The sequence below is a fragment of the Sinohyriopsis cumingii genome, chromosome 7, assembly GCF_028554795.1.
Source record: "Sinohyriopsis cumingii isolate HCF-2022 chromosome 7, ASM2855479v2, whole genome shotgun sequence".
Lineage (NCBI taxonomy): Eukaryota > Metazoa > Mollusca > Bivalvia > Unionida > Unionidae > Sinohyriopsis > Sinohyriopsis cumingii.
Window position 1 is genome coordinate 3,586,194 of NC_142967.1, and position 27,251 is coordinate 3,613,444.

Here is a 27,251-nt window from a genome sequence, read left to right on the forward strand (position 1 = left end):
TTAATTATATCGCATCTGAAACAAATGGAAAATGTAAAGTTTTAGTGCCAAATGTAACAGCTTTACCCGTATTTCATTGTCTGCTCTAATGAAGTCAATTAATTAAAGAAAGCTTTGAAGCAGCACCAACTTTATTCAACTTTAATGTTTCACAAAAATAGCATGCACAGTTAGCAGATTATATGTATATCTAATTTGTATTGTTTGTCGGCTTTCTCAAAGATGGTATATTTTGAATATCTGTATTTTGTGTTTGACCATATCCAAAATCAAGATAATTTTGTAATTGACCAGTGGCGTTGCAAACATCCGAAGCCAAATCATGCTTAGTGCTTGCTCAGTTCTTAATTAAGGTGGACTAACTTATTTAAAAATAGTTTTTGCTGGACTTACAAAGTGCGCAATAATTTTCTACGAACTCCTAAACATTAATTTGGAATTCAATCAAGAACATTCTAGATTATATTATTGTAATACATTAAAAACCTTTAACTCATCACTACATTCCCAGCACATCGAGACAATAGACACACAAACAAATTCAATATCGGAATTTGTATGGAAGACCACTAGAATTTAATTGGAACTTCATACATTTAGACATGAGGTAGAACTTTTATAACTTTTTGGGATTAATTCACAATAGAGTTATCCTGGGTAAATAAATTATTTGCTGAATTTTCAAAATTTGTTGGTTTTCACTCCTTTCTGTTGTTTAGTTTGAGGCCATATATTAGCAATACAAATAATGAAGATTGACAATTTCGATTAAACCAGCACATATATTTCCATCTTTTGGATTTTCTGTTTAGCTGTTCAGTCAGTTTGCATGAAGCTCAACGCATTGAAAATAAAAGGCATGTCACGCAAGACAGCTGTGCAAGCAATGTGCAGAGCCGCAATGAGAGAGAGAGAGAGAGAGAGAGAGAGAGAGAGAGAGAAAGAGAGAGAGAGAGAGAGAGAGAGAGAGAGAGAAAGAGAGAGAGAGAGAGAGAGAGAGAGAGAGAGAGAGAGAGTCAAATTGGTTCTGGCGAATGCATGCAGACAAAATATGGCAGCCATAACAGACGGGCAGCACTGATCACCACTGCCACTATGCCATCTAGAATGTGTTTCGAAAAATGGGCGAAACAGCCGTAGAAAGATGGGCACTCTGCTTATGACAACTGTGGAAAACAATAAAACCAACTGTATACCTACACTATGTTATTTGGATTAAGAGCGACTTCTGTGAAAGGCTGCATGGCAACCAAAGAAGACGGGCGACTCCTTGGAAGACGGTTGACTTTTAAGAAAGACTGGAACTTGGTGCAAGATGTGGTGGCTTATCGTATTGCAGTCTTTGCAAAAAGAAAACTAAAGTATGGACTTCAGAGCGATCGAGCAATTCCGGACAATCTTGAAGCAAATATCTTTTCTATCCTGGCAAAACAGATGTCACCATAAATGACACATAAAAAGATATAGACCCTTCTGTGCAAAAGGATGGACTTCCAGGATTTTCTAGTTGTGTCGAACATACCAGCGCCTCGACCCAGCTGCTGCATGATGCTATACTAAATCGGAAAGACTTGACATTCGTGTGGCTTGACTAGCCAATATCTACGGTTCAATACCTGACGAACTTGTCGAGACATCTCTACATCACTACCATAACCTTAACAATGCTAGAAAGGAGATCATGAGCTACTTCAACAACATACACTTGAGATTCTCAACTAGTAAGTTCACACCTGCATGGATAAAATAGTAAATGGGCATTGCAACTGGGTGTACTATCTCAGTAATTGTGTTTCTAATATGAATGAATCTCATAATCGAAGCTAATAGAAGAGATTCCAGAGGTCCCAAAACAGAGCCAGGCATCCGTTCAAGTTAGATGGATTCTCACAGCTTTTGATGAGACAATTTGATTGACAATACTGTTTTAACCGAAGAGGTGCTGATGTTTTATGGTAAAGAAGGGGCGTGTCACAAACCAGTTTTGACGGAGAATACAATGCGAATACATACCTACAATATCATACAATCCCATTATATGCATTGGAAAATGGTTTACCTCAACCCTCACTGGCAGGATTAATTCTGGTAGAATAAGGCAGCAGGCGGAAGAAGTCTATGAAAGATTTACAAATCGGGAGGTTCAGAGACGTTTAAGGTATAGATCTACCAGTATGACCTTCATTGCGAGGTTGATATGGTCACTGATTGTTAATGAGATCCTTATCAGGACAGTAGGGACGTTAGAACAGGTGATAAGCAGGCATTTACGACGATGAACTGGTGTTTCTCCATCATTTACCAGTATTGGGTTATATGGCAAAACCAAGAAACTACAGCTGCCCCTGACATCCTTGTTAGAGGAATACAAGTTAGCAAAAACAAGACTTCTTAGTGACTTCTTATGTCCGAGAGAGGAGAAAATCAACCGTGCAGTCATTGGAATAAGAACTGAAAAAAATGTTCAGTGAACCAAGCAGTGGACCAGCCGGGGTAAGGAATAATGACATTTTAGGTTCAACAACAGTTGACAAGAAAATTATTGCCCAAGAGAAGATCTTTAGGGAAGTCAAGGAATCAAGATCAACAAAAGGATTCCAAATTGGTATCCAATTAACTTGGACTAAGTGGTCACTGCCAGAAAGGAAACTTACATGGGCAAATCTATAGACACAGCCACGATTGGTGTATGATGTCATATCGTCTCCAGCCAAACCAGCGAGGTGGAAACGTTTAGAAGACCCAACATGTCTACTATCTCAAGGAGGAGGAGCACTTGATTTCATATCGTCATGATACCAGGTTGCGCTGGCCAAGTTTACTACAGGTGGAGACATGACAAAGTACTGAGGGAGATGACTGATATCTTTGAAAGATAAAGGCGGAAAGAAAGTCTCAAATAATACAGGTCACCAGTTTAAGCGGTGAAACAGCAAGAGAAATCAGCGGCAGAACATGCAGGACTGTTGCAAGAAGCAATGTCATGGACGTTGTCGCTCTACTTAGGAATGAGACTAAAATTTCCTGATGTCCTTTAGACATCTCTCCATCCTGACGTTGTCATCCTGACGTTGTCATCTACGACAATTATTATGGTAAAATTTATTTGCCGTTAAAAAAGTCGACATAAGAGATTCGTGAGAGAAAGATGACCAAGTACCAAGATTGATAGAGTTGTGCAGGGGCATGGTTGTTCACTGAGGAAGTTGGCTGTAGAGGTTTTCCGGTATAGACAGTTGTAAAGTTGCTCTGTGTATTTGAAATAAAAAGAAGGGTGTGCAAGTTAGCTGTGTACGCACTGGCAGGACTGCAGAGAGAGCCTCTAGTTGGGTCTGGCTCAGACTTGAAGGCAAAATATGGCAGCCGTCTCAGACGGGTAGAACATGATCACTGGAGGGCTATCTGGAGGGTATTTACGTTATAAGTATCGAAACATGTGTAGAAAGATGGGACCTCGGTTGATTACGTCTGATGAAACTATTTAAACCAAATGTGTATCTACACTGTTTACTCTGGTATTATTCTTTCAGCCGAGTTCAAAAAGGCAATGCGGATGCAAATGCCAGTTTCATACAATAATTTCAGCAGTCTGAACTCTTGTCGCAATTTTTAAGGTATTGAATATCTAAAATGTTTTTAAAACAATAATACATTATTATACGCAGCTGTTGTATCTTCTACCAAAAGGTCCTACTAAGCACCGACTTATTACTTGGGTTTAGATTTAGTAACAGACAAAAGAAAGAGTTGACTATAGTAACGATCCAAGGTTATGTACTTTCAAGCTGGAAGGTGACAGTTGAAAAGGTTTGCATCTATATCTTATATTTCTTTCGTTGGGGAATGGTGGTATTGCCATCTGTCCACGTGTAATATTTGTGTTCTGTACAGCACAAAACCATGTCTGCAAATGCAAAGCACAATTTCTTCTCTATGCGTTTCTTGCTTTATTTTCGTGCCATGTCTCTAAACTGGCAACAAATTAATAATGCATATTTTATGATAACTCTTTTGAGTAGATTTAGTTATTGAAAAGTGTAATAAAAAGAAAAACCGTTGATAAGAAATTTACATGCGTATGATATTAAGATACTGAGTGATCAATAATTTATCTGAAAGTCCATTTCGAGACAATTTAGATGTCTTGGGACTTGCAAGGCTCATTTGTTCAGTGTAACGACAGATAGCACATTGAAAATTGCTTAAATATGAATCTTTTATTACGTTTAGGCTCTCATAAACAGTAACAAGAAAAGAGTGAAGACATCAAGTAAAATTTAACAATGATTTATTTCCCTAGAAAAACAAGGTAAAATTGGAAAAAAAGAACTTACGGTTTTATGAATCAAATCATTTTCTTTATCTAAAGAGGCGGCAAAAATATCGTCAAACACAGATGCAGAACTGGAACTTATTCTGTCTAGAAACGCGCGATAAGTATTACCAAAAGCGAGGCAAAACATGACAATACAGGCAAGTTTTCAACTCGCACTGTCTAGAGAAGTGCCATAGATAATATCAGGAACCGTGACAAGCTCCAGTAAGCCCTATCTAGTATGATGCTATAAGTAGTTATAAAAGAAACCGAAGTCAAACATAAATTTTACACTATCTAGAGAAATTCTATAAGCAATTTCAAGCTGATCCATCAGCTTGCTCTATCTAACGAGGAGCCATTTACAAATAAAAGCACGTTCTTTATCGACAGAAATGCCATAGACAATATCAAAAGCAGAGGCAAAAGTAGAAAGTGCTATATCTAGAAAAATGCAAGAGGCATGAAAGGTTGTGCGAAAACATGAACTTATTTTTCTTTTCAGCATGATTCTTCGCTTTAAAAAAGTGTGTACTTACTACCCATCTCTTTTGTATCGGTAATATTTAAAGTGCCAGGTCGTTAAAGAGTACATGTTTAATGCATACATATATTGTGCTGTGCAAGACAAAGCCACACTCCGTGTCCCTGTGTCTAGGCACGTTATGCATTTCATTTTAATGTCAAAAAAATTCTGGAAGTGTTTGTTGAATTTATTTGCATCAGTTTAAACGATGTTTTAGACAATTATATTTTTGTTTTGCTCATATTTGTCTTATCTCTTTATTATTTCATTGTATTTGCTATACTCGTTAATGGTTTAAATAAAACCTGTTATTATTACTGATAATATTGGATATGAAATCATCGTTACTATACAACGTACACATTGAAGACTAGCTATTTCATCTTCTTTTAACACTTTATCGTAAAAAATTCTTTCAGAGCTTTTGAGACAATACTTTGTAAGAGATTTAAGAATACCAGGATAAGGCATGGATAAATTTTATGTAACAATTCCATCCTAACTCGGTCATCCGGCCGAAACATTATGAATTTCTTCGTTCAGTGAATTATGAGCTGTGTATTGTATTTCGTATTTCCGTGTTACATCTCTGTAATTCTCGATCTCTCTGATCAATTCGCTTGTAATCATATTGATATTTTCTAGCTTGCAATTCGTGAGACGTATCTACGGATTCAAATTCAGACCAAAGACGTTTCACCATACGGACAACGATATAGATACGTGAAAACGGAAGTGTAGGATTTGGCGGTGGGGTTTTGTTTTGCACACTCTGTGTTTCTTCGGTTCACGATCAGCGAGGAACTTTCCTGTTTTCATGCTTTCTTCAAACACAACATTAAATATCCTGTGACCCAATATAGTGCACATTTACAATGCGCAAAGAGGGCACTTTAAAGGCATGCGAACACAAAGTCTCAGGAATGGAGAACATCTTCGATGCAATCAGTCTGGTACCGTGATGCTACGTTAAATGGATTACAATTTCATCTGGCATATATATATATATATATATATATATATATATATATATATATATATATATATATATATATATATATATATATGATAAAGCAGGTAGTCAGTTCTCGTGTGGGTAAAGCAACTAAAATAATAAGTTGTTCAGCTTTTATAAAAGATATTTTCGATGGTGGATCAATACTAATTCTCAATTGTGTTTTTCATAATATATACCATCAAGTGACCGACTTATACACAAGAGAATGCACCATCCTCAATTTTTCAAGTCCCTCTCTCCCTGTTTCTAATGCAACACGGAATAAAGTTATAAATTCATCTTCTTTCCGGTTTCTTCCCTGTTCGACCGGCCTTACATTTCCAAAAACTGAGGAATCAATAAATATCTCTGTTTTTATGGCTATGTGGGGCAGAGGCATAGCTGCTCTTAAGTGTTGTCGGAGGATTGGATTTGTAATGGTATTAGATAATGGTATCATAAAAATATGAACGAATCCATTAAGATTTATGCTAATGCAGAAAAGACGAGTATCAGCGATAAAACAACATTAATAAAGCCGATAATTAAATTAATCAATTAGAACATGCAGCAAATCAAGTAGTGTTATTTAGATCTTTTTCCACGGCACGGTATGTTTAAGGTCCTGTCTTATTGAAACGTCATTCGTTATTAGATTCATCACGTTTTGTGATATAGACATATATTTTTTCCTTTATTTTAGCGACGCCATATATAAGAAGTTAGCAACTTGATATGTTTTAATGTTATTCCCGAGTGTTTCCTCACATGAACTGTTTGTGTCATCAGGAGATATCTTGCTGTGTCCAAATAGGTGTTGCAACCAACGAAAGGAAATAAATTATGTATCTATTTTTCGGTCTGTTAGTCTCTCTGCATGGATGGATTGAGATAAACGATGAATGAATGAATAAACAGATGAATAAGCGGTTTTCTCGCTGACTTTTATCTCCACTTCATACTGTATTGAGTAATCGATATTAATGATACCCCAGTCATATAAGGCTACACGCAAAGGAATATATATAATCCTACACCAAAAACTTTGAGAGAAAGAAACCCGCTTTCACACATATTAATTGTGTCGGTATATGATTGGAAAATATTTGAATTGCAACTAGTTTCATTTTCCTAATTTGACAATCATATTATTCCAAATACCCGATTTTCTACTTTAATGATTACATTACGTTGAACAAACGGATGAATAAATGGTTTTCTCAATGACTTTTGTCCACAGTTTATAATTTAATGAGAAATCGAGATTACGTATGCCCCAGTCAGATAACATTGTACGTAAAGTAATTATCCAACCCTGCAAAAATAATTCTGAAAGAAAACCGCTTTTGCATACATTACTTTTGTCGGTATATTGAAGGCAAATATTAGAACTGCATTTAGTTTTCTTTCTGTGACGAGCAAGTTTTATTGTTCCAAATACTTGGTAATCTGCTGTTGTATTTACACTGCGTTGAATGTGAATTTTACATTAAATTCTGGTGTTTTTGTGTGAATATGAACAATAGTCAATACAATAAAAACCTAAAAGGTTAGAAACGTGAATCATGGTTGTAACTGGATCATTTTTTTATGTTCTTTTTTCTTGGGTACACCAATATTTGTATTCTAGCTGTTGTTGTTGGTTTGGTTTTAACGTCATTTTCAGCACATGATAGGCTATACAAGGCATACAGTATATTTGGGGGTAGGTGGAAGAACCCGTGCAATCCACTGGAATACACACCGACACAAGGGAAGTTTCGGGGCAAGGTTTCTCACATAATTACGCTTTTCTAGTCGATTCCGAGACTCGAACGCACGCGAACAGATAATATAAATGACGGCGAACCCTTTTGATCAATTTGCCATTTGCACTTTAATAGGAAAGCAACATGAGCAGACATACAGGTTATCCAACAGATTTACAACCCCCTCTGCTAAGGAAAAGTCCCCATAGAATATTACAAGAACCATTTTTTTCCTAGTGTATTTTCTTCAAGTTTATTAGAAGATGATAACTTCTGAGCAAATTACAATATTCTTTTAAGTCCAGTAATTTACAGCACGACGCGCCTTTATTACTATCACGAGCAAAGTCTAAGAGGAGAAAACGTTTTCAGGAAAAAGTAATTTTATGATAGTTTTATATATCACGTCCACATTTCCAAAATGCTTTCAAAAATTATTTCTCAATAACCTCTGTGGTTGTTTGCAGAAATAATGTTATAATAAACACACTCACTCACACACACACACACACACACACACACACACACACACACAACACACAGATATATATATATATATATATATATATATATATATATATATATATATATATATATATATATATATATATATATTGCATTTTTTATAATCATGAGCTTACAACAAAAGTACTACTACTACTACTACTACTACTACTAATAATAATAATAATAATATTAATATATTACAGTATTCAGGTGTCTTCATCCTCTTTGTCTTCTTCTACTCTAGTTGGTGATGATGAGAAAAGAAGAAGAAGAAAAAAGAAGAAAAAATAGATGTGTATGATGATGATTATAAACAACAGCAATAATTGGATATTTAAATCAAACGACGGAAAATTTTCTTTATCGCTACGGTGGACCAGTTTTCCACTGGCTGTCATTTGATTCAAGGAAAGTGGCTAAAATGTGCAATATTGTCGTCCTATACCTTGATTATAATGACATGTATAATGTGTAGGACAGAATATGAATCAACTAGGCCGACAATATTTGTCAGAATAATAAAATACTTTAGAGCTTTAGTTTATTGTTTCACAATCATGTCAGTAATGTTAGATTAAAATTAAATAAATTTTACAGCTAATTGAATCTGCCGAGAGTATGTGTCAAAACGTTGTATTTTGTTATGCTTTAAACGTGCTGTTTTAAGTTGATTACATTTCAAATTGCTGATCAATGTCTCGGTAGTTTGGATTTCGTTTAAACGATTTCGATCCCCAATGACTTTTTAAGCTGCGTATGCTGAATGCATGGATAAAATATTCGATATCCACACTGCGTTAAACATTGGTGCGGAGTTTTACACTAATGTATAATAAAATTTATAAATCATACACCGTTTGAAATTTCGTACAGGATATTGTTATTTCTTAATTTTATGTTAAAATTAACATTGATTTGTTTCACATATGTATTAGTTGTCTGCAAAAATGCAGACAGTGTTTTCAAATAGGCTTATAGCCGTATTGTGTTAGTAGGATCAATACATATGTCAGTTTATCGTTTCTAGCCACCCCGTAGATCTGTATGGTCCCAAGCAATTAATTATTTTATGAGCTATAAAACCAGCCTATATGAGTTGTGCTATATTAAATACAGTATGTAAAAGAATGCAGGTCAACGATAAGCTGTAAATAATCACTGAAGAAAATGACGTCGATTTCAACCTAAGCCGTTTTGTTTTATCGCTGTCATCACACTGGTACCAGTGAAACTGACCAACTGACCATTTTATGTGGAAAAAGTCACTAACTAGTAAACATGGACTGATCCTGAACCTAAGTTCAAATAATATCTTCAAAATGTAATAATTGTCAGGTAGACAAAAACTCTACCCTCAGTCATGAACAAAGATCAACAACAAAATATAATTAATTTAAGAATATATATATATATATATTGTTTTATCCTAAATGCAATAAACTGACAACGAATCGAAACTAGTATCTAACTAGCCTGAGTGTTTACGATTCTTTAATGACTCTTTTTCAAAGGCAAATACGAAACGTAGACAAAACAAACAAATAAAACAGAAAAATGACAAATTTTCTTTTAAATAATTATCTAAATTTGCTTAATAGCCTATAATGACTACTATAACAATGAAATATCCGGGATATAATGTGTGTTTACATAAATCTACATAAAATAACAAATGTCGCTATGGCTCGTCGATTTTTAGGTCAATAGATGGTTTTTCCGGTGACGTCACACAACTACCCAGAATTATACAGTCCACCATGATGTATGGCGAGCTTTCGTAGTGAAAAGACGAAATCGCGTAAACATTGGTGAACTCATGTGTTGTTTGGGGCTGCACAAGCGGTGCTGATAAAAAAAAGCGTTCAACGGCACTTCTTTGACATTCCAAGAATCATTTATAATCAGGGACCAAAAACAGACCAGTTATCAACCGAGAAACGTGCACTTTGGCTCGCAAGGATCAATCGCGAAGGATATAACCCAGACCCATCTAAACGATATCATAAGGTGTGATCGGATCATTTTATAACTGGTAGGTATTGGAAAATTGATCATTGCTTGCACATTATTATTGAAAAAAATGATTTTTTGTTTTATCCTAGGTTAACACAGCCTTGGCTTTGGACACGGCTAATCGATCGATCGATCGAGAGAGAGAGAGAGAGAGAGAGAGAGAGAGAAATGTTGTGGTGAGAGAAAATAAATTGTTTGTAATCAGTAAACTCTGTTTTAATTGCACTAACTTGTAACAGTTCTTGCATATTTGATGCATGTACATCTAAGATTGATCAAAATTATGCAATTACAAAGTTAATGCATTTATTAATCAATCATATTAGTTCCTTGAAATTCCCTAAAAATTGTCATGATTAATCAAGTAGTAATGAGCATGAGGCAGAACCAGATATATAGCCAAGCAGGCCAAAGCTTTCAAATGTATTTGTTTAAGATCAGATATACAAATTTTGTTATCAAAATGTACATGTACTGTAATCACCATATTATTGTTTCAGGTAAGCAGGATGACCTGTACAATTGTACAAATGCAGATTGGGCACCCTCCTTAAGACTTGGACCAGCAACAGCAGACACAGAAGCCTCACAAGCAAATGTTAAGCGGTATGCAAGAGTTAAATCGAGAAAAGAAAGAAAGGCCCAGCATGCAGCTGCTGAAGCATTAATAGATTTGCAAAACTAACCGCACTTGAATGAATTACATTGTATATCAGGTTCAGACAAAGAAACAGATAATGCTCCTTGGTATTCATTTCTCCTGAAAGGTTTTCTTGAAAGGCCGTTTAGAGATCAGGTGCAAAATGAACCCGACATTACAAGTCAGATGCATGATGAACTGAATCGTTTGCATTTGGAGAATATGGCATTGAAAGAGAAGCTGAATACAACTAAAATTTCAACGGAATCGTCACAACCTGATCCAGAGACAGTCAAACACTTTACAGGACTAAATTACACTGTATTGATGGCACTTTTCCAGTTTCTGTCTCCAAGAATTCCCGAGACTTATACAAGTACTCTAAGTCTGAATAGTTCATGTTGGTACTATTGAAGCTTAGACTGAATCTCAGTTTGCAGGACCTTGGGTACAGATTTCAAATTTCTCCCAGCTGTGCAAGCAAAGCATTTTCTGACATTATTCATATAATGTATATTAGGATGAAGCCCTTGATTCTATGGCCAGAGTGAGAAGAGTTACAGTTGTCAATGCCGATGGAATTCATAAAACATTTTGGTGTCCGAGTATCAATAGTGATTGACTGCTTTGAGGTATTTATTGAGAGATCATCCAATTTATTGGTAAGAGCAGAAACCTGGTCAAATTACAAACACCACAACACAGTGAAATTTCTGATTGGAATTACACCAAAGGGTGCAGTTTCTTTTCTCTCTAGTGAATGGGGTGGAAGAGTATCAGACAAATATATAGCTGAGAACTGTGGTCTCTTAAACAAACTTGTGCAAGGAGATTTAGTACTTGCTGATAGGGGATTCAACATTCAAGAAAGTGTGGGATTAATGTGCACAGAAGGGAGAATAACCGCGTTCACAAAAGGAAAAGCTCAGCTCGCACCAGTTGAGGTAGAGGAAACAAGGAAAATTGCACACAACAGAATACACGTGGAAAGAGTAATTGGTCTTGTCAGAAACAAGTACACCATTTTACAAAGTACAATACCAGTTGACTATCTCCATTGCAGAAGCGACACAACTCCAACAATTGATAAAATTATGACAGAATGTTGTGCATTGGCCAATTTATGTGAATCAGTTGTGGCTTTTGACTAGTTTATTAAAATATGATAAATATATTGCATTTATCTTGTATATCCCACTATTTCCTTCCTCCAAGTCACTCAAGGTTGCATATTGTTTACAAGTTTCCATCTTTGTCACCCTTAGTTGGCAATAATTTTAGTTTACCAATAATGTTTAAGAATACATCTCGACTGGCAGAGAGCTGCATGGAAATTTCAGCCTTGGTTCTTTAAAGTTCAAAGGTCAAAATGAAGCAATTATATTATTTTTCTGTACATAGCTTTGGTGTGTGTGTAGCTTTAAAAAAAATTGAGTCCTATCGCTATGATGTCTGCAGTGCGAGTTTATAGTGATGCCTAGCACTGGTGCTTTAATTTAGCCTTTTACATGCTTTTTTTTGGAGCAAAGCATTGTTGATATATATATATATATATATATATATATATATATATATATATATATATATATATATATATATATATATATATCACAAGGATGTGTGGTGAGGGAGTAATGATGTTGGGAACCTTTTAAATAAAACAAGTTTGTATAATGAGAATATTTTAATTTGCATTTCAATATGAAGACATTTTCCATTAGTGAATACACAATAATCAAAGCATGATTTAACTACTGTAAAACCTTTAATACGATAATTATCATTATTTTGCCCTGCAGCAGCTCAGATAGTGGCAGGTAACATTCTGTTCTTGTTTTTACAATTCTGAAAATAATTAACTATCTGCAACAAATTAGGAATATTTTTTTCTCTTACAATTTGGCCGTTTCATGCAAACTGGGCAATACCAATCTCCATTTGGAACTCTCTTAAGCTTCACAAATTTCAAGTGTAGGCAAACATATGGGCAGTTAATGTTGTCACAGGCAATTACATCTTCATCTTCAACATAAACCGTTTGACATACACATATATGCTTTAGTGGTATTCAAGTTTGTTGCTTGATTTTTGTCCTCTACTATATTTGATGACTCTGCATTGGCCAAGGGTCTGGAATAGGATTTTCCCACCAACTCTAGTAAAACTACTGACCGAAAGAAAGTATTGGATTTTTTTCACCATGATCTGACAGAAATCATCATCAAATGAAATTCTTTGTGGAAAAGTGTAAACATTTGTCCATACCATACAATCACAATATTCCATTTCACAACTAAGCAATTTACACTGTATCTGGTAATAGTATGCATGTGTTGTTTTAAGTTTAAGTTGTCCATCTACACTCTCTAAACAATTAACAGAATCTGAAACAGGAGAATCGTTTGCACAAAATTGACACTTGATCTCTACTAACATTTCACCGCAGCAATCCCATGATACTACACCATCAGGTGTGGCTCCCATACCCCATCCGGTGTGGTTCCCATAAATGGATAAGAGGGATTAATGACGAGTCCGCTCTCACGCAAACTAAAATTCTCATGGTTTCAATGTAGACGGCTTTTTGCAGTCTTTTCATGGTTACATCCCCATTCAGTCTGTTCTGAAGGGAAGCCTTTCGCAGATGAGTAACACATCTGCCTAATCAGACTTTTTGATGGATTGCTGGTTGAAGTATGGCATACAGAATTTATTCTTGAAGCTGTCACCCTACCAGCCCTGAAGTTAAACAACTGTTTAGTACTGCTTTGACCTCTGGTGTACTTCTCACAATTGGTACTTTCTTCTGGTGTCATACATAAAGTCTGAAGTACTGCTTCACAGCATTGCATTAAATCTTCCTCTTTCGCATCAACAAATTTTTCCTACTGTGGGATATTTTTTTACCCAAGGCTTTTGGTCAATACCTGTGTGCATACCCTGGTACAAGAGACAAAAATACAAGCCTGTTACCTGTCAAATCAAGTGATGCAAATAATTCTGACAATTCTTCACTTGTTGGTTCAGTTACAATGGGTAGCTGTTTCTTCTTATAAAAAGACATTGCTTGAATCACAGAGACTGTTTTGTCGAGTAGCTTTTTCTTTGTTCGAGCTGAAGTGAAGTCAATCTATTGGATGGTCCTGAAGACAAATTAAAATATATGGACGTAAATTTAAGCCATATTTAAATTCAAAGATAAGAATTAACAATAGTCATTTCAAATGGATTGTATTATCTTTGTTCCAAATCTTTGTCAAAATATTGCTGATTGTTTACTTTTTCAATAATGTATAACCATTTCATTATACCTTATTTTTAGTTATTATGTTTGGAACGAAAGTGATTTATGAATAGAAATGTGATGTTCTAAAGCGTGAACATGTTTATCAGTCTCTCAAATTCATGCCAAGTAGATAGGTTAATGGACCTTTTACTGAATTTTGGAAAAAAATTTAATTGATATACCAATATCAAGTTGCTTTTCACATTTTAGCGTTCAAAATTCGTGACCTTTTGGACAGGAGAAGGCAACCAGTACGATTGTTCTTCTGTTACTGTCTTAGAATTTCGTAGTTTTACAGCAGCCTCCATTGCAAACAGAAGTTCCCCGGTGTGAGAGCAGACTTCTCCTACACCCGCCATACATGTACAATGACCAGAAATAATTGTTCCATTCTTAATTAACCACGGTTGTAAACAGGCGTCATTTATCCTCTGGGAGTGTTTTACCTTTCCTGCCACAACACACCTTCCATTGATAGTGACTTGTCCAATATCCACAACCCAGCCACAAACAAAATAATTATATGCTTCCAAAGATTTATATCCTCTAAGTTCTTGTAAAGTGTAGGCACTCTGCTTATTAACTAAATAGTTCACAATGTTGGGATATGTGACCTCCGGTCATGCTGTTAAATCTTTATTCATTTCGCTTTTGTCGATGTCGTACGGGTCGTTGTCTTCCGATAAATTAATTTTCTCCATATATCTGGCCTTAGAAACTTTAACAACGTATCGCGATACATTTTTTCTCAACCCTAGAGGTATTTTCCTTCTCTGTATCCATTGAGAGTAATAGCAACGAGCTGATGACTGTTAACTACAGGGTTTCCGCCGTACAATATGGCTATTGTCGCCTGGAATGATAGGAAATTATGCTAAATGGAAAAACATCTACACAAATATTTTACAGTATCAGCAACAAGTTGAAATAAACTAGTTGAAACATAATAAAGTATAGGTTTATTCCCAGTAAAAACTGCCATGTAAGGTTTTGCAAACACAAATTGTTTTGTTTTATTTGTTTGTCTTGTCTATGTTTAGTGTATGCTTTTGAAAGAGAGAGAGAGAGGAACAAGGCGACAGACAGAGACATAGATATTTGAATAAGTGTGTATAGATATGCAGTTCGATATAATGTTAAGTATGGCAAATACTTACATATGTGGGTGAGAGAACATTTTCTATGTAAAATAATCACTATACTTCATGTTTCATTAAGTAATTATACAAAATGAAAACAATAGCACTTGATATGTATAAGACAGCATTTGACCTATGATTTAACATTTAATGGAAGAACTGATACCCAACTCATTATATCAAAACCTTCTTTTATACCGCAATGATGTTAGTTTCCTTCCCAAAGGAGGATCAAGTAACGAACCATCATACTATATTTGGAAGTAGTAACAAAGGGTTGAAAGCATTAAGTTTATCTCGGGATATCTTATATCTGTGTGATAGCTTTTAGTATGCATATCAGGAAACCATCATTCATAGTATTTCATTTGGTAGTTTGTAAGTTGTGTTTGGACACAATCCTGAATAATTTGATTAAGTAGGTCTTAAAATTTAACAGTATACTTTAATAGCTTGCAAGCAAGCATTTCTTATCTGGGTATTCCATAGTGAATATCACGTGACGGAACTACTAATAGTTATTATATGAACAATCATGACTCTAGAGCTAACAAATTATGTATTTGTACTTGATCGAAAATGGCTTTAACATACTGTATTGCGGCCATATATCGTTGAAAACATTCATGGAACATGAACATATTAAGGCATTGAACAATTGTGTGTGTGTGTGTGTGTGTGTGTGTGTGTGTGTGTGTGTCTCTGTGTGTGTGTGTGTGTGTGTTATTACGACTATGTGGCCTTAAACTAAGTAAGAGAAAAGAGCGAAAATAACAAGTTTTGTCAAATTCAACAAATAGTATATTTCCCTTGAATATAAAGTGAAACTTTTAAACGAACTTACATTATTATAAATTAAATCCCAATTAGTACTAAAGATTTTATCACAAGTCCAAATGTATAAAGTTAAAATTGAATTCCAGTGGTATTCCAAATAAGTTATAAAATTGAATGTGTTGATGTGCTTGTAGTCTTATTATGCTACAATGCCAGTGGTCTGGCTTGTTATGATATTCGAACAGTTTTTGTACTGTTTTACAATAATATAATCCCCAAATGTCCTTCTCTGAAGTCATTATAATTCCAAATTACTGCTCCAGTTTAATAATATTATTAAGCACTTTGTAATTCCAATGAATAATACTTTGAATGAAGTAATCCACATAAATTAAAACTGAACAAAACAATAATACTGATTGTGCTTCAAGGTGTTAAGGCAAAAAAATGAAGAATTTCTCAAGTGAACAACACAAAGTCAGCCTTCTCTCTAAAACATTCAAAGTTTTCAACACCTTTAGGAATTTCCATGTGTCCTACACTAAAATTCAAATATACATAAAAAAATCATAAATGGGACAAGCTTGATAGTGAATTGTTATTATCACAAACACGTGACATAATATTATATTCACGTTCAGTAGGTGTGTGAGGAAAGGCTGTGCTCATTTCACCCGACAGAGCTATTTAGTTATTAATTCTTTGCCTTCTACCTTATGTGAAAAAAATGATCTTTATTTCTGTTAAGCCTACTGGTAATCAGCAAGCTTATACATAGATATTGAAGTTTGTTACATACATTGTTATTGGTAGATTTGAAACATACAATACCACAAACCTACACCATCAACACACATTCAATCGACACTAACGTGTGTGTACGTGCGTGCGTTTGTGTATGTTGTATACATATTTGTGCTTGTTTATGGTTGGTTGATTGTTTTACGCCATTTCCCAGCGCAAGATAGGCTATATATGGTTGCCAGTATACCTAGTGGAGGTAAAACCCGTGAAAACCCTGGCGGTAACCATCGACCCACTTCTGGCAGCTTTGTCACATACCCACCTTGACGGAGCCCGAAACTCGAACCCTCGCGGACAGATGTGAGAAGACAGAGATCTATAAAGGCGAGTGTTCTATGCATATAGATTGTAATATAACATAAGCACGCAACAGGTTAATGTGTTGGCCATAACATACATTAAAACGTTTTTGTTATTGAGTTAGCTATAAGATTATTCAAAAGATTTTGTTAATGTGTTAGCTATAAGATGCATTTGAACGTTCATGTTAATGTTTTAGCTATATATATATATATATATATATATATATATATATATATATATATATATATATATATATATATATATATATATATATATATATATATATATTTATATATATAGTCTTCAACCTGATTAGGTTGCATACATATAATATCAGTAAATTCTCTTCATTATCGCCTTACTTGCTGGTGCATTGGGCACGAAAGACGTCAGACGTTAAGGTGACTATCCTGGATCATTTCTCCTTGATTGGTACCTTGTTTTATTTAAACATACATTTTGTATCTAACACACACAGGGTAATTAACGATGTTAGAAGCGTTAGGATCAGACCAGACAAATAACGTTTTCATGTCGTAAAGCAGAAACAGCTAAAGTTATGTATCTGGTGAGTAGTACACCACTTTTTATCTCTATAATGTATTTTTAAGTGGCACAAAAAGGTTTGCATGGTCAGTACTCCGTTTCATAAAGACATGTATTGAAGGTACGGCCGCACCGGACAGACGGTGTCATAGGATCGGTACCATACTGGTAAGAGGTAAAGTCTATTTACATCACCAACTTGTAGTTACTACTTTGATGCTGTAAAGTTTTAAGCAGTTTGATCGATTGCTAGACATAATGGCTGAATATATTGTGATTATGCATGGATAAATAATGCCCATTATTATATGGTCATTTTTTTCTCCGTTAACTTTACATTATCAGAATCGTTCAATATTTTACGATATTGCACACCTTCATATTGCACCCACACGCAGGACACGTGTGCCCAATAGTGTATTAGGAACTACTTTGTAAACATATCATTTACATTCACATAGTAGACGCAATACGTTTTGGTTCATTAAATTTGTTTCTGAATAAACTAAAGTAGATGTTTCGTGGACTGCAACATACCAACTGATTTGCTACATTCCACGTTAACTTTTTGATACAATGTTTCCGATTTTGCGATAGATACCAGATTTCTTAAACCTGCTTGGTACCTACAAATAACATGCAAGTTATAAAGGCATAAACTGTCTCCTTTAGATGGTAATAAGAATGGCAAAAAAATATACTTACAATTTTACATCCAGAATTTCCTTAAAATGTACTTTCTTAGTTTGGCAAATCAGAATTTCATGAGCCATGTCATGAGTTCTAAAGCTTGATTACACATTTCGAAATAGTACTGTAATTTCGACTATATTCCAAGTGCAATTACATCTTCTTTACTGCACTCAAAATGAAATAAACATTAAATTCAATAGCGTCTTTTTGTTAATTGAACTTGAAACACTTTTCCCCACATTATGATTTCAAATAGAACAAACACACTTGCAGATGTAAACACGCTTCTCCCGCGCTGCTTCAATCCGATGTATTTCATGTTCAATTTGCACAGATGAATCCAGTCCAAAATCACGAACTTTAGTAGAATCGAAACAAAATACCAAAATCTATTCATACCAGATCAAATGGAAAAGTTGTTGCAATGCGCATTCATTCACAATATGACTGAAATTTCAATTTTAACTAGACACGCCATTTTCTTTCAAAGTTAATTCGAGCGCGCGACTAAGTTCAAATGTATCTGGGCGGAGTGTGTGTGTGTGATTAGGATTTTTAACATAGCTTTAACAATTTGTCAGTCATATCGCTACGATGTCTGCAATGTGGCAGTTTATAGTGATGTCTAGCACTGGGGCATCATGCCGCAGACACGTAGCATGATGTCCCACCCAGTCACATTATCCGGACACCAGGCCGACCAGTCCTAACACTAACCTCTTAACGCTGAGCGCCAAGCGAGGCAGATGTTAGTACCATTTTCGTAAGTCTTTGGTATGACTCGGCCGGGATTCGAACCCACGACCTCCCTCTTCCGAGGCGGACGCTCTAACCACCATGCAACCGGAGCGGTCATCTGGGCGGAGTTATGTGCGCATTAATAATGTTGTTGTTTAATGATGACACTGCACTTGTGTATTTAGTTTGGAATATGGCATACATTCATTTACCTTCTTTCTTGTTGTGTATTTTGTTTATATATTTAAGCCTTAGGTAGAATAAGAAAATGAGCATAAAATAAAAAGGTTACTAATTTTGTATGGGAAAATATGAACGAGTTTTGTCGGATGGATATACTGCACTCCCTAGGTCATACAGTATTCCAATCCAAAAAACTCGTTCGTATTTTCCCATATAAATGCAGTAACTATAATCATTCGATTATTATACTTAATTTGTAAACTCTTGTAACATGCGTTCGTTGGTGGTGGTCCTGATGTATCATAAATCCTTCGAATTTTTACAATGTGAACGCAAACTATTGTATTTCTCCGTTTCAGATCAACATGTCTCTAAACATGTTGATTATATTTTGTAATCCATAGATCAGTAATATCGTAAACTTGTGCAAATATAGCTTTTTGGGTGTTTCTTGTTTGTCACTGTTTTGTAATTTGCCTTTGAGAAAGATTCAGTGAGAGACAAGAGCATTTAGGCTTGTTTAAAAAAGGTAGATTGGTTTATTCAGTTTTTAACACACACATACACACACATACACACAGATAAATAAATAAATAAATAAATAAATAAATATATATATATATATATATATATATATATATATATATATATATATATATATATATATATATATATATATATATATATATATATATATACAGACCGAGAGACAATTACGACTATTATATGACTACATAAATATATGTAAATAAGGTTGATCAGCTGCTCAATCATTCAATTTCGCCAGACTGACACTTTGCAATTTTAAAATCTCACATGATGTCGAACAAGAAAGTTTTATATTCTTGCAACATTTTATCTGAAATTCTAGAATAAACATTTTTTAGAATCTGAAAACTAATGAATACTATAACAAATGTACGACTAATTTCATCCTAAGGCTAGGAATTTTCTTTCTTTTAAATAAAAACGAATTATACAATGCGATATTTACAGGTGAAAATTACGTATTTAAGATAAAACGATATCTTAAGTCTCACGCGTGTCACTGCCATAATGTACAAGATTGTGTGATGCAAAAGAATAGCTTTTCTGCCTTGTCTACTTTTCTGCTTCCTTTTTCTTTCTTTTTTTTCGGGAGGGGGTAAAATATTTTGATTATATATTCAAGACGAAAGATTCCAGTCACAGCGGAGGCAAGTTTCTTTTAAATTCATGTACAGATTACAGAGAAAAGGATATACATAATTATATGCTGCTCAGGGTCTTTCCTTTACATTAGTGTCATGGTTTTAGCGCTTACCAATATATTCAGGTGTTAAAAATGAAATTTGTATTTTTGATTTATTCTAATTTGGAATGTGAATTACTTCAGACGGTTTAAATGTACATATAACCAAAGTTTTGTGTACCATGCAGAATCAAACAGCCTCTTATCTGATGAGAAGAAACGCCTATTAAATTTGCGGAAGTTTTGGGTAACTGAATATGTATATTTAGACGTGTGATTGTGCTTACGTATGAAGATCACACAATCATGGAATCATATTGTAACATCAGGCCGTTCTAGTGACATTCGCTAAAGCAAATATTAATATGTACACTGTAAAGGATAAGGGAAACAGAACTGACATTCTAAACGCAGTTTTCACTTATATGGCCACTGGTCATCTACTGCTAACACGATCAATGTATATGGCCAATAATTATCCATTAAAAGTGCGCGCACTATATATGGCCACTCTTTATGTACTGTTAATACGATCAATGTTCACGGTCACCCAAAATCTATTATAAATAAGATCAGTATATATGGCCACTCTGAAAATACTTCTAGCATGATCAACATACATGACAATTCGTGATTTGCTACTCGTATGATCAAATTCGTGATCTACTGCAAGTAGAATCAAAATGTATCCCTACTCGTCATCTACTGTTAGTACGATCAAAACGTATCCTTTTTTCTTGTTATCTACTGATAGCACGATCAAAACGTATCCCTCCTACTTAACATCCACTGCAAGTACGATCAAAACGTGTCCCTACTAGTCATCTACTGCTAGTATGATCAAAACGTGTCCCTACTAGTCATCTACTGCAAGTACGATAAAAATGTATCCGTAAACATCATATACTGATCCAGTACGATCAGTATATATTTCCACTTGCTATCTACTGCTAGTGCGATCAATATTGTTACGTCTAGTGGCTCAAACTACGTAAGATTGACAAGGATAAAACAAATAAGCAATCGATTTTCCAAAGCATAAATTTATGTACCTAATATATAAAATCCAACAATGTGAAAGAATTAAAAATATCATAAAGTGCATGAATTTCTAACTAATCCAGAAACTTTCCAACGGTGTTCCGAATGAAGGTTCTAATGTATTTATGTGTTAACGTACGTGTTAGCACTATTGAAGAATCACATTTATAAGTCCAAAACTTGTTACTTTAAGTTAATCCATTGAAAGTGAAATATAAATAAATTCGTTGAAAGTTTCAAATAATCGGATAGTTATTTAAATATTTAAATCTCTCTCGCTCTCTCTAAACATCACTGTTAATACAAAGTATTTCTCAATTTCGGAAATATCTATTTGCGAAATAGAGGATCACGTGAGCATGATTAAATATAAAAATCACGTAGTCCCTGTACGTCCTTGATAAGAACCAGTCATTTTACTCTGAGAAAAAGTTGTTTACTTGACCCTCATTGAAGGCCAGGAACTAAGTCAAAAATAGAAATGTGTTTCTATTATTAGGTATTTATGGAAAGATGCAGGTCAAACTTAATATTATGGAAAAAATCAAATTCCTTGTATAAAAAAAAAATTAAATTACATTGACATGTCAAGAAAATGAAAAGATTCCAAACCCCATAAACAATCAAATCAAATAAAACACAAATTGAATCATATATAACTTAAATCAAATATACGTAACACTTGCCTCGTAAAGAAAAAGAAAGATTTATATGATAAAATGTTCTTTTTACCATGCATTAATTATACATGAGGTGAAAAAGAACTCATAAAATACACTAAGTGTACATGAAATAATACATTGTTGTACACGGTGAAGCGCGTCTGCTATTAAATTATATTTTCCCTTGATGTACCTTATGTCAAGATTATATTCCTGTAACAACGCACACTACCTTAGCAGTCTTTGATTTTTATTTTTCATCTTGCCGATGAAAGTAAGGGGATTGTGGGCACTAAACACAATAATCGAAGAAGGAGCTGAATTAAGGTAAACTTCAAAATGTTGTAATGCCTGTATCAAAGCCAAACATTCCTTCTCGATTGTTGAAAAATTTCTTTGGTGTTTATTTAATATCTTAGAATAATAGCATGCTGAATGATCAATGCCATCTTCATCTTCTTGAATCAAAACTGCTCCAACCCCAACATCACTTGCATCAACAGACAGTTTAAATGATTGGCTGAAATTTGGAGCTGTAAGAACTGTTGCGCTTTCAAGTATGGCTTTCAACTTGTCAAAAGCCTCATGACATCTTTCATTCCAAAGGAACTTCTTTTTCTGACTCAGTAAATTTGTCAGCGGTTCAGCAATTCTAGAAGTTTTGGAACACCATTTTCTATATAGTATCAGGTCATACCTAAAAATCGCATCAGTTGCATTTTGTAACAGGCACAGGAAATTCAGAGAGAGCCTTGACCTTAGCCTATATAGGTTTAACTTGTGCATGTCCCACCATGTTTCCTAGAAAAGTTACACTAGCACGGTAGAACTCAGTTTTAGATAAATTAATTGTTAAACATGCATCAGTGAGTCTGCAAAGAATTTCCGAATTGTTGCTAAATGTTCTTTCCATGTGTCGTTGTAGATGATGACATCATCGATGTAAGCATCACAATTGTCTAGACCAGAAGTAATCGTATTCATGAGACGTTGAAATGTACTTGGCGACCCTTTCTTTCCGAAAGGCATTACTTTTTATTGGTAAAGTCCATTTGGAGTCACGAATGCCGAAATTTCTTTTGCTCTTTCCGTTAGTAGAACTTGCCAAAATCTTTTTCAGAAGGTCAAATTTGGTGACATACTTGGCATTCCCGATCTTATCAATACAGACATCGATTACTGGTAATGGGAATGAATCTGTTTTTGTCACACTATTTCCCTTCCTATAATCAGAACACATATGTAAGGTTTTATCTGGTTTTTGGAACAAGTATGTATGGTGACCTCCAGTCACCTTTACTGGGCTCTATAAAATCATTCTCCAGGCAATATTGAATTTCTTTTCTTAAGTATTCCTGTTTGAGAGGGTTCATCCTGTACGGGTGTTGTTTGACAGGTTTGGAATTTATAATTTCAACGTCATGAAAAATATTGTTCATTCTTATAGGAACATCTGGAAATAAGTTCTCATATTCAAATAATAACTGTTTAAGTTCATTTCTTTCTTGCCCTTGCAAATGTGAAACTTTCAGGTCCAGATCTTTCATAGTTTCTGAATTCTGAAGATTTGCCACTCCAATATCAGTAGAATCCGATGATAGTCCGTCACATACATCTTCAATGAGTGGTACAGGTGCAACTAAATTAATTGTATGTTTAATCTGGCTATATATTTCAATATACTGGTCCTAATATAATTTAATTACATTCCAGGAGCACTAATATTATAATTTAACTCATTCATTTTCTTCTTAACTTCATAAGAGCTTTAATATGAGCATGAGAGACAGAATCCATTATTACCAAACTCAAACGTTCTTTCCATTGCGGTTCTGTCAAACCGTAATTTCACTTTTGACTTGAATTGCGGAATGCCAAATATAAGTGTAATAGGCTGGAAAGTTTCAGACCTAACATTTGATCCTTGACCCAAATGGATAGATTTGGGAATGCCAAATTTGACAAAACACTTTATCAAAGTCTTTACTATTGTTTTAGATTTTATATTCCTCAAATGAATAGCCAATGGTTACCTTGTAATGGTCAATAAGTATTGGTTACCTGACTTAGTCTTAGGTAAGGGACCAACACAATCTACCATAATTTTACTAAAAGGTTCGTCAAAGGCAGGAAGAGGTTGTAGATGAGCCTTAGGTATGATCTGCTTTGATTTTCCTACCATTTGGCAGGTTTAACAAGGTCTACAGTATTTATCAACATCACTTTTGATTTTGGCCAATAGTAGTGAGTCAAGATCTTGTGATAAGATTTAATGATCCCTAAATGACCAGCCAAAGGCGTTTAGTGGGCTAGACTAAGTATTTCCTGTTTGTATGGTTTTGGAACTACAATTTGATAGTTCACTGACCATTCGTCACCAGCAGGGAGGTCTCTATATACTCATAAGAATTCCATTTATAATAAAATAACAGCGATGAACTCAAGTAACTTCAGTTTCATTAATGGCCCTTTGAAACAAACAGGAGATCTCAGGATCTTTTTCCTGTTCGACGACAAGTGATTGTCATTTGTCTGCCTGATTAGAATAAAGATAAAGAACAGTTAAAAGAGGATCACTGTGATCAATACCTTCTGATTGATCCAAACAAGAAGTTATATTGACATCATCAAAAGCCTGACCAATGCCGTTGTCAGCTAAAGGAATATTTTGGTTAGCAACGTCATTTTCAAGAGCTTTCTTTGATATTACTCTGGTAACTGCAGAAGCTGGGAATATATCAGGGAATTCCTTTTCAATTGGATGGACTTTCTGATCTAAGCAAGGCTTGTCAGTTAAAAGTGGCTTAACCACAATCTTGTATCAGGCTAGGTCGTTACCTAGTAATACATGAATGCACTCAACGGGTAAAACAGACTATTCCGATTGTCATGGGTCCTGAGACTGTCTGATTACAAATTTACACAATGGAGAGGAACATTAAAAAACCCGGACTCTACTTCCTGACTAAGAACTCTCTCTTTGGAAGAAAACATTTCAGAAAAAGGCAAAGTAACTGACAATAAAAGACTATGAGAATCTCCTGTGTCCCTTAAAATAATAAAAGGTATAGGATTGGCCAAATCAGCCACGAGTGTTATAGACCCAACACATGTATTGTGTTCAATACATGACAGTGACCTTGACCTCTTAGAAATAAGAGCATTTGGAATAGGTCTGTCTTGATTTTGATGCCTATGTTTCACTTTTTAGCAATCAGAAATAACGTGTCATTTTGTCTTGCAATAGGTACACGTTGGAAGGCACAACGATCTTGAATCAAGCTTCTCTGGAGTTTGATGTTAGGAGTTGTGCCAGTTTGAGTTTTAGCAGGACTTGTATTACATTTGCCAGTTCCATTTCCTTCATCCTAAAGTGGTATTCCTTCTATTCCTTCGTTCATTGCCTTTGCATCTGTATCTCTCTCTTTCTCTCTGTCTTCTTTTTGCATTTGTTTTCTATTTCTCGTTCCTCTCTCTCTCTCTCTCTCTCTCTCTCTCTCTCTCTAAAATTGTAACGTTATTTGCTCTTTTTCTTTCTCCGATTTCATTTGTTCTTTTTCTTTTTTCTATTTCTTTTGTTCTTTTTTAGTTGCAATTGCCTGTGTATTTGTTATTCTCTTTCTTCTTTCTGAAGTTCTTGCTTCCTTAGCTCCAATTCCATATTTCATTTTAATTCTATTTACATCATTTTTATGTCAGAATCTGATACAGGCTTACTGATCGAAACCAAATCACTTTTATCCAAAACATTCTTTTCTACTAAATACTGAACCAAAATATTTCTTATATCTTGTTTTGTTACGGAAGCTATTACCTCAGAAAGATCGTATTTTCTGGCAAGTTGAATCAATTCATCTTTTTTGAAAATATCTAATTGTTCCTAGATAGGATTTGAAAGAAATATTTCCACTTTTGATGTCATTTTAGAAAAAGCTTGGCGAATACAGAAAATATTTAAAACAACTAGGGGAATTCAAATTTCACAAAACATACTTTCTGAAATATTCTATCCAAAATTCAAAATAATCCCGGGCGAACCCTCATTTCTTATCTTACACTTTTAGGCTCGAAAAAAGTGTAACAAAGGAAAGAGTGAAAACAACAAGCTTTGAAACATATAACAATTTAGTTATTTGTTTCCCTGGAATAAAATTATGTAAAAACAGAAAAATATGAACTTACGGTTTTCAGAATCAAATTCAAAAATAATCCAAGAATAATCCAAGAATAATTTTTTTAGAAGTCCTAATAATGAAATGTTCTAATGATTTCAAGTTCGAGTCCCGACGAAGAATCCAAGATGGAAAGCGATGACGTATGTTGTAACTTGTACTGTGTTGACGTCTACAGCACCTTGTCGAAACACAATAATTAATCCTCCGGTCTTGGAAATCCAAATAAAATTGTCAAGAAATGTCTCTTTTCAAGAATTCTGTATGAATACAATAAATTTCCAGAGAAACAAATTATTTTTTTAGAGTCCAAATATTCTGATGAAAAATTAGCAAATAACTCAAAACCTCAAAAATTCTATACTGGTCACAACAGAACAAAACAACTTGACATCAAGTGTTTAAAAGCCTCGGACTCTTAGATGGCCCTCTCTCTCTAAATGTCACTATTAATACGAAGTATTTCGCAATTTCGGAAATGCCTAATTGCGAAATGGAGAATCACGTGATCATCTTTACATATAAAAATCACGTAGATCCTCTATGTCCTTGATAAGAACCAAACAATTTACTCCGAGATACAATTGTTTACTTGACCCTCAATCAAGGCCAGAAACTAAGTCAAAAACAGAAAGAAGTGTTTCTATTATTAGGTATTTATAGAAAGATTCAAGTCAAACTGAATTTTCTGGAAAATATCAAATTCCTTGTAAATAAAATTACATTAGATTGACATGTAAAAAAATAAAAAACATTCAAAAACCCACAAATAATCAAAATAAATCAAACACAAATTAAATCAAATATAAATTAAATCAAATATACGTAACAACGTGCATTTCCAAATGGCATTTTGAGAACACGTGATGCTCACAGTACGATCACAAGCCCTTTCTCTAAGTGATAATTTTGAACCAGATCATGTACGTA

The 27,251-nt window shown here is 34.5% G+C and overlaps 2 protein-coding genes and 1 pseudogene across 2 annotated transcripts in view; 2 read left to right on the plus strand and 1 right to left on the minus strand.

Annotated features, from left to right (window-relative positions):
- LOC149794656 (uncharacterized) overlaps positions 1-1,913 on the plus strand; it is a 31,338-nt gene extending 29,425 nt beyond the window's left edge. The window contains exon 11 of the mRNA XM_089966215.1: positions 1,824-1,913. Within this exon, the coding sequence (XP_089822341.1) occupies positions 1,824-1,913 (90 nt within the window). The remainder of the gene's footprint in view (positions 1-1,823) is intronic.
- Positions 1,914-10,794: 8,881 nt separating this feature from the next.
- Positions 10,795-11,918, plus strand: LOC149794657 (uncharacterized; annotated as a pseudogene).
- A 701-nt stretch (positions 11,919-12,619) lies between these two features.
- LOC149794658 (uncharacterized) lies at positions 12,620-14,697 on the minus strand. The gene is made up of 3 exons (XM_089966216.1): positions 14,260-14,697; positions 13,012-13,254; positions 12,620-12,802 (listed from the first exon to the last, which is right to left on the minus strand). Exons 1-3 carry the CDS (start codon positions 14,389-14,391, stop codon positions 12,620-12,622), a joined length of 558 nt encoding a protein of 185 aa, XP_089822342.1. The 5' UTR covers positions 14,392-14,697.
- Positions 14,698-27,251: the final 12,554 nt, after the last annotated feature.